This window comes from Hydra vulgaris, chromosome 12 (assembly GCF_038396675.1).
Source record: "Hydra vulgaris chromosome 12, alternate assembly HydraT2T_AEP".
Taxonomy (NCBI): domain Eukaryota; kingdom Metazoa; phylum Cnidaria; class Hydrozoa; order Anthoathecata; family Hydridae; genus Hydra; species Hydra vulgaris.
In genome coordinates this window covers 78,159,566-78,169,011 of record NC_088931.1, presented here as the reverse complement: position 1 = coordinate 78,169,011, position 9,446 = coordinate 78,159,566, and the positions used below count along the sequence as shown (strand labels likewise).

General features: G+C 27.2%; 1 protein-coding gene across 1 annotated transcript; it reads right to left on the bottom strand.

Annotated features, from left to right (window-relative positions):
• Window positions 1–338: 338 nt before the first annotated feature.
• LOC105849062 (uncharacterized) lies at window positions 339–8,871 on the bottom strand. The gene is made up of 2 exons (XM_065814540.1): window positions 8,849–8,871; window positions 339–2,332 (listed from the first exon to the last, which is right to left on the bottom strand). The coding sequence occupies exon 2, from the start codon at window positions 2,303–2,305 to the stop codon at window positions 1,454–1,456; it is 852 nt and encodes a 283-aa protein (XP_065670612.1). The 5' UTR covers window positions 2,306–2,332; window positions 8,849–8,871; the 3' UTR covers window positions 339–1,453.
• Between the last annotated feature and the right edge of the window lie 575 nt (window positions 8,872–9,446).

The window sequence follows — 9,446 nt, the reverse complement described above, 5'->3', positions numbered from 1 at the left end:
GGCACAACATCTGCAACCTATGGGGGAAAAGCTAGCTTATTGCCACGTCCAAGGACGCTTGAAAAGAGGATAAGAGTATTAAGCATAGTATACTTATATGTTGCAATAATTTGGAAGCACGTAGACGATAAAATTAATATCATTATTTTCATGGCGGGTTCCATTTTACCCAAAACGTTTTAACTCCTGAGGGTTTTGAAAACGTTTTAGAAGCAAAAAAACACACACGCACACATAAACGTAGCAGAATATTAACAAGCAGTAAGACTTATTTCAAAAAATATTTTTGGGATGCAATAAATCTTATTTCTGTATAAATATCAAAGAAAATTGCAAAATTTAATTACAAATATTTAAAAAATCAGTTTATTCATAAAAACTCGTAACATCTAAAAAATAAGTAAAATCTATGATTCAAATACATTTAAAAATAAGAAATCAAGGATAAAACCAAAGATTCCTTAACAAAAGTAAATAATCAAGAAAAAATAGCTATGTAACGTTTAGTACTAACATTTTATATCTGTTATAGTTAAAAACGTTACTCTTTTCGTATTGTGTTGGTAATTCCATTCAATTTAAAAAATCAAGAAATTTTTAATAAATTGGTAAGAAAATCTAACCACATAAAATGTTTAGTAAAACATAAAAAACTACTAAGAATCTCTAAATACAATAAAAGAATCTCTGGATATAATAAAAGAATCTCTAAATACAATAAAAGAATCTCTGGATATAATAAAAGATTTTAAATAAAGGAACTCTTAACTATTCTGTTATAAATTGTTTTTCAATATACTATTTATTTTTATATCAATTTTACATATTTGAATAAAAGTTGAAAAAAAAGTAAAAATAAAATAAAAGCCTTTTACAAATTCATTCCCCAAAAATCAGTGACTAATTGGCTGCAGCCGAGTGGCGCTAACAGAGTGAATGACTGTAGCCTTATCTAAAGATACTATTTTATTATTTTAATTTTTAAACTTAAAAAAGTAAAACCAAAGCATGCTTTGATATATTCACTCAGGGCTTGATGCTACGGATTCTTAATTAATATTCATTAATTTGAGTCATCACGTAATATTAAAGCATAATTATTATAACATTCAATGAGAAACACAGCAAAATTATAAATAAGTATGTGTCTGCACAACTATATAGTTTTAATAAGTTCTCAAAATATAGGAGAAGTATTTATTTTAGATCCAATAATATATATAGTACAAGGCCTGTACAAATAAATAGATAAAAGAAACACTATTTTTTTTATTAAAAAAAATATCTTAAACTAAAATGACGGATAAGAGGTATAACCTCAAGTGTTTTCAATCAATCTACAGACCTAGATGTTTTGAAGTGCAACACAGATGACACTTTTTATCATTTTATCACCTATATTTTCCGAGCCCTTTCCATAAAAAACAATAGCACAAGCCCTTTAAAAAATATATCAAATTAAATCTTCATTGATTGATATTTTGGTGTATGGATTAAATATATTTGATGGTGGTCTCTCCTTAAAAATATCATATTCATCAAAAACAGACAATTCAGAGTTTTGATTTTGACTTTCAGAAGGATTTAGTATTTCAAACCGACTATCAAAAGATTTAGGAGCACCATCACAATTGTCTTTAGAAAAATTACAACTCTGAACAGATTGGAAATCTCCAAACTCGGATGTATCTGGTTCATCGCCATTCTTCAACTTACAATTTTGAAACATATCGCTTTTAACATTCAAAGAAGGACTTTCATTAATACTAAATGCATTAGCAGAGCAAGAATGAATTACTTCTACCATCAATGGGAAAGAACCATATTTAAAACTGTCAACACCTGAACATATTTCAAAGTATTTCATGCAATCTTGCACAATTTGATCAGCAGTTTTATCATTATTGCAAGAGTAAACATCTACAAACAAATTATTTGATGTTTTACTTACAAGAACAACAAGATGATCTTGTTTGCTATCTTTACTCACTGAGATTATTTCATTCACATTAAAACGTTTACTTTTATCATTTTTTTTGTTTTTTACCAAAACATCAATTCCATATTTATCAATCATTAACTGGACTTTATTTGTATTTAGTATTGAACGAAAAAGTGAAGAATTTTGAGAGTACAATTTTTCAACAACCAAACCAACTTGAGTTACTACCGATATCATTTCACTTCCAATATGGGTTACCTGGTAATTAAAGCTACTTACTTCAACAGATTCTTGTTCTTCTATAAAATCATCATCTACTGATGATGTTGCAAGTCTATTGTGAGAGTACTTTCCTATTGGCATTTCAGAATGTAGCAAACATAAACAAAGCTAAAAAAACAAAAATTATTAACTTATGTAAATATATAGATACTCATATATACTGTATACATAGTAGTGCAACCAGAGGAGGAGCTTTGGGGAAAAAAATTTAAAAAATTAAATATTATTTGTGCATACCCTTACTCCCTATTTATATCTCTCTTCACCTCAAAAATTTGACTTAATGCATATGTGATAACATATACAAAAATGTTTTATCATTGTTCAAACTCATCAACTTAAGTTTTGTTTTTGATTTAAGTAGTTTTTAAAATTAGAATTATTGTATTTTAATATTTTCTTACACAATCTTACATTTATTACACAAACAAGATAACAATTACATAAACAAGATAACACAAATAATGGTTTTTTAAAAAAACCGCAAATTTAATTGACCAGAATGTTTTTAAAACATTCTGCATGTTTTTAATAATACGAACAATGTTTTTATTTTTATTTTTTTAAATAAAATGTAATGTATTTTACTGTAAATCATGCACGGAGTGTTGCTACATCAACTATCTTATAGCATGACTCGCAACAAAGTGCTGCTACATCAACTGACAAATAGCCTGACTCGCAAGGGAGTGTTGCTACATCGACTGAGGGTTTGGTTGGGGCAGGAAGTCTATTAAGTAACAAAAAAATTCCGGTCTTGCATTTTAATTGTCAACAAAACTTTCTGACAACCAGTTAGGGGTTATATATATATATATATATATATATATATATATATATATATATATATATATATATATATATATATATATATATATAGTAACAAATCTCAAAAAAAACAACGACAAAAATATATATATATATAGTTACAAATCTCAAAAAAAACAACGACAAAAATATATATATATATATAGTTACAAATCTCAAAAAAAACAACGACAAATATATATATATATATATATATATATATATATATATATATATATATATATATATATATTAAAAATACAGTGGAGTGTCTTCTTTGATGACATTAAAGTTATTCATCATATATTTGTTTTCATTGCGACACTTAAATGCAAGTTCGTTTTGCTTATTTAGTAAAGGCGATGGGGATGAAATTATAAGATATTTTTCCATCAAGCATAAATTGCATGACTTACCACCAGGTTTAAACGGTTCAGCCTGGTCTAAAATTTTCCACGAAAAGACAGGATTTAATATTTTTTAAAATATAAACAAGGACGAAATATTATTTGGTTTAACCCTCCGTTTTCAATTAATGTCAAGACAAACGTAGCCAAACTTTTCCTAAATTTAATCGATAAAAACTTCCCAAAATCTCATAAATTCCATAAACCATTTAATCGAAACAACCTGAAGGTTAGCTATAGCTGTCTTCCAAATATTCGCAACATCATTACTTCACATAACAATAAAATTTTATCAAATTCTTCAAACCTTAATGCTCCAACGTGCAATTGCCGACAGATTAATTTATGTCCACTTAATGGAAAATGTTTAACTAAAAATGTCATCTATTTATGTAATGTTAAGACAAATCCGCAAAATGAAGACAGATATTATATTGGGCTCACAGAAAAAACTTTTAAAGATCGCCTTTACAAGCACAATAATTCCTTTCGTTATGAAAGTTGGTCAAACTCTACTGAACTTTGTGTGTAGTTTTAAAAAGAAAGGTTTAAATCCTGTCCTTTCGTGGAAAATTTTAGACCAGGCTGAACCATTTAAACCTGGTGGTAAGTCATGCAATTTATGCTTGATGGAAAAATATCTTAATAATTTCATCCCCATTGCCTTTACTAAATAAGCGAAACGAACTTGCGTCTAAGTGTCGCCATGAAAACAAATATATGATGAATAACTTAAATGTCATCAAAGAAGACACTCCACTGTATTTTTAATATATATTTTTTTTGTTGTTGTTTTTTTGAGATTTGTAATCTTTGATTTGTATCTGATTTGTATCTGTTATGATTTGTATCTGATATTTGTATTTGTAATGATTTGTATCTGATGATCGCTATTTGCGTGAAACTCTGAGTAATGTTTTAAATAAATTGAGTGTTATAATTATTTAGTTTTTTACTATATATTGTTCTACTTTGGTATCGAGCACTCTTTAACAAGAAATATTTACACAATTACTACAATATATATATATATATATATATATATATATATATATATTTATACAGGCCTCGGTGGGAGTAAATGAGTGCGCGAGCAGAGAAAAGCTCTTATAAAATGAATATGGCGAGCCATGCAAGCTGCTCCTTTAAACAGCTTTTTATGAGAACTTTTTGTTTAAATAAATTGCTTATTAAATACAAAATTTTACTCATGTTACAAGCATTTGCTAGTAACATTAGTGTTAACAGAATATATACATTAAGTTCATCATTAAAATGTAATACTTTTGCGAGAGCCGTAAATTGCTCCCATAAACTTGACTATATATATATATATATATATATATATATATATATATATATATATATATATATATGTAATAACCAAACAAATATTTTTTTTGTTCAACTTGAGCATTTCTAGTAGTTGATTTTTAAAATAAACTACTTACAAAGATTAAAGACTTAAATAAATTTTAAATAAAACAACATAATTTAAAAAAACTTTTAAATAAATATCAATTACGGACAATTCTTTCTTGTTAAAAATTAAATTAAAACTATTATTATCAATTTTTTATATGGTATTGTAAATATTTTCATATGGTCACAAAATAATAATTCCAGGACATTCCAGGATACTTGTAAAAACTCAGGACATTCAAGAACCGTAGCCACTATGTGTATGGCATTATAAACAATTATCTATATAGTTGTTTAATTCCTGCTAAATAACTTCAAGTTGAAACAACATGACACTCTGAATATATAACAGTTGCTGATGATATCAGCCTCTTTGAGATCTGCCACAGAGTTCATAACTTTTACTACCAACAGCATCAGGACAAAAAAATTAAGTTGTAGAACTGTACTCATATTAGGAGATAACAGGAAGAGCTGCACTAACTACTGAGGGTACACAAGCAAAAACTCATGAATAGAGTCGAGAAGATCTTTTATCATGCTAAACAGGAAACAATGTAACACAACAATGTTTTTATGCTAACCTATAAAATGAAAAAGGGTATAAGGCTGGTTACCAGAATATTTTCCGCTTACCCTTAAAGTCTCTGCCTAAAAGGTTTCCTATAAACAAGTAGTTGAATCTTAACATATGCCCAAGATAAGTAATTTCAATAAGATACCATCTCTAAACTTTACTTTACTAATAGCCCCGAGACAAGGGGTGTTTTCTAGCTTTTGTCAACAGATACAAGTTATAAAAGGCAGCAGAGCATTTGGAGGTTATAATGGATTACATGTTATCAGTAATAGGATGATGAAGATGACTCAGATTCTGACCTATACTGAAATAATGTTGTTACTAATTTTTTTATCATCAGTATAATTTTTTAATCATCTGTACTTAGGGGGCATCCATAGAGTACGTACATAGTAAAACCACTGATAAAGGACCTTTTTTCCCCTTGTAGTTCATACCTATCAGCCATACCAATATTATATCAGTAATCTCCATAAGCTTTCCTTATATAGTCTATCGAGAATCATTTTATCCATAATGGATAACCCTATCCTTTGTTTCCAGTAATTTCTGAGGTACCACAAGGCTCCATCCTTACTCCTGCATTGTTCCTTGTTTATTCTAGTGGCTCTATTTGCTGATAGCACAACCATAAACTCCTGTCTTCACTAAAAAAATCTTCATAAGTCATCACTTTTAAATTGTAACACACAGCTAATCAGGGTTGGTGAATTTTAACCCAAACCAAACTTATTTGTTTACTTTTATTAACTATGCCAATGTTTTTGATATTTCTAAATTGATGAATGCATCACACCCTGCACCCTCTACTTTATCTTTTTAAACTAACGAGGTCTCATGGAAACCATATGTCTATATAAGCCATTGCAAAGTTAGCATCTTAAAACTTCCTTTTTAACTGTAGCACTAAAGTTGCTCTTGATAAACATTACTCTCCTTTATTTACAGAAACTTCTAGGGTACCTCAAGGTTCCACCTATGGCCCTGTGTTACTATTCATTAATATTTATGATCTTTCTGATAATCTTACTCAAAAATTATTTGCTGATGATGCAGACATATACTCAAGTCTTGAAAATAAATCATAACTTTTGATTACTTCGAACAGACAGTTTATCTCGAACCTTATCTCTGAGCTTTCTGTGACAGTATGGGCCTGCAGTAGCTGTTGAATATTAATTCAAACAAAAAAATTTTTCACTGCTATTAATCATTAGCAGTAAAGAATATGGGAATATCAACAATATTACTAATATTCTGATATTGGTTGCAACACTTTAACTGATTCCTTTACTTTTTGTCTTCTCAGAATATTATTCACTACAGACCTCTCGTGGAAACAGTATATTCAATCCATTGCAAAGTTAACTTCAGCTAATATTACCTCATTTTTTTCTCATGCTCAATATATTCTTTTTCCTGATGCTAATCATGCTCATTATTTTCTTTTTCCTGATTCCATTATTTACTCCTTTAAACCTCCTATTCATCCATGAGTGGAATACTATAGTCATATTTGGGTTGGTTCTTTTAATGAGGCCCTCTTTCATTTAAGCATGATCCAAACATGTATTGTAAATGATTATAAGCTTGATTTATAATTATATGCTTTAGCAGCTAAACTTGATCCTCAGTCCCATTGTTATAAGGTTGCATCTCTTTCTTTTTTTCTACAAATACTGCAATAGTCACTTAGATGAACCTCTGTTTTTTGCACAGTTGCCCAGCGGGCAACTGTGCAAAAAAACTTAAATATCGTATATATCATACTTGAGTTGTCTGCTATGACGTTCAGTAGTCTAATATTTTTAATTTTTTGAATTTTTTTTCTTGGGTGAATAAAAGAATATACATTAAATAAAAACTGTTAAAAATATATTAAATTGAGGATTAGGAGATATATCATAATATGATTATACTCTTTATATCATATTTCATAATAAGAGTATAATCAAAATTTAAAATATGTTACAAAATATTAAAACCAAATAATAATAGCTGTTAAAATTGTTAAGTAATTTTAATTATATTTAGTTACAAAGAGAACTTTAAATATAATAATGGTTTCATTGTATTTATGTAGAGCAAGAGAGTTGAAATAAACAAAATGATACTTTTTATTAAAAGAATTATTTTCTATTATTCTCGATTTATCTTCAACCAAATTTAAATTGTTAAATTATTAAAACATGTTTTTAAAGTCATTAAATTTATAAAGACTTTTTTAAAAAAAAAAACTTCCATATGCGACACTGATAATGTTTTTTATTATGATAATTTTGTTTGAAAAAGTTAAAATAAAAGTTTATTTGACTAAATTTTAATAAATTTTTATTTAAACTTTGAAAAAACAAGATGTTCAACATTATTAATGATTTACATGTGCATTCACATGATTCAAAACAAGATTTAAAAAAAGGTTTAAAAAAAACGATACATTAGCATTTAAAATGCATTTTAGCAATTAAAAGAAAATGTAATTTCAAAACTTGTTTTGAGTTTTAAAATTATATTTTCTTTTAATATAAAATGTGAGGGCAATGATTTTGCGGCAATGATTTTGCGTCAATAATTTTGAACTGAAAAAAAAATGTTACAAAATGAAACAACAACATTTTTAAAAACAGTATAATTACACTTTGAAATATTTTAGTCAGCTTATATATATATATATATATATATATATATATATATATATATATATATATATATATATATATATATATATATATATATATATATATATATATATATATATCATGAACAGTTTATACCTGAATGATGGAATTTCCTAATATACTAAAATTCCTGAAATGAGTGGTTTAATTTTTAAGATAAACAAAGAATAATGTAAAAGGTTGCTGCCTCAGCCCAAACCCTCGGTCAATGTAGAGGCACTTCTTCAACATGATTCCTATTCAGTCAGTCAATGTATGTACTAAAGCCAGTCTGCTCTCAATATAAGTTATATATATATATATATATATATATATATATATATATATATATATATATATATATATATAATTACATACTTATTTCACAAAAGAGTAGAAACAGGTGGTCACTTTGGGTATGAATATGGAATAAACTAACAAGCCTTGGATTTTAAATTTTTAACATTCAGGATCTACACACTGCCATATAAAAACTGCAACATATATCTAAATGGTTTTTTTTCTTATTGTTTGTGCATAAAAAGTTTGTGCATATTAATTAGTCTTAATAAAAAAAAAAAAAAAAAGAAAAAGAAAACAACCTTCAAATCATTTGCAAATTTATTCTTTTGAACATGAATACAAATGTAAACTTGTTAATTTAATTTATATTCTTCAATTTAGATTGGTTGCTAAAACAAAAGTAATTTTATTTCAGAAATAACAAAGAATTAAGATTAATAGAGCTAACCCATAAATTGATCCATGTGTTAGATTTAGAAAAAAACGCAAGACAATTATTAGGTTTATTACGACATAATTATTAGGTTAATTAATAACTTGAGCAACTAAAATTAAAAAATTTGAAAAAGAAAATCAAATTTGAAAATGATATCGCATTACTAGCAATTATACTTACATAACAATGGTGTTAATAAAATAACAACTCATAAAAAATATTAAACATGTAATATTTTAGAGAAGTTAACATGGCTGTAAACATTGCAGAGTCATAAAAACTGAACACGAAGAGATTATTGCATGAAACTTGAAATTTGTTGATGAATATGAATTTATATGAAAATAGTAAAGAAAATATTTTATAAATTTGTTGCTCCCACATTAAGGGCTAGTGGGCCCAAATATTAGGGGTTTTTGTTCCCAAGCTCCAATCACCCTAATTCTTTGCAAAACATTCTTTTTTGATATAAGCATAAACATACAAAAGTTTGGAGCTTGCACAATGCCTGTAAGTGTCAAAACTCAAACATCTACAAATCCAGTGTACACCACTGTGTGTGTATATACATCTATATACATCTCTCTCTCTCTCTCTCTCTCTCTCTCTC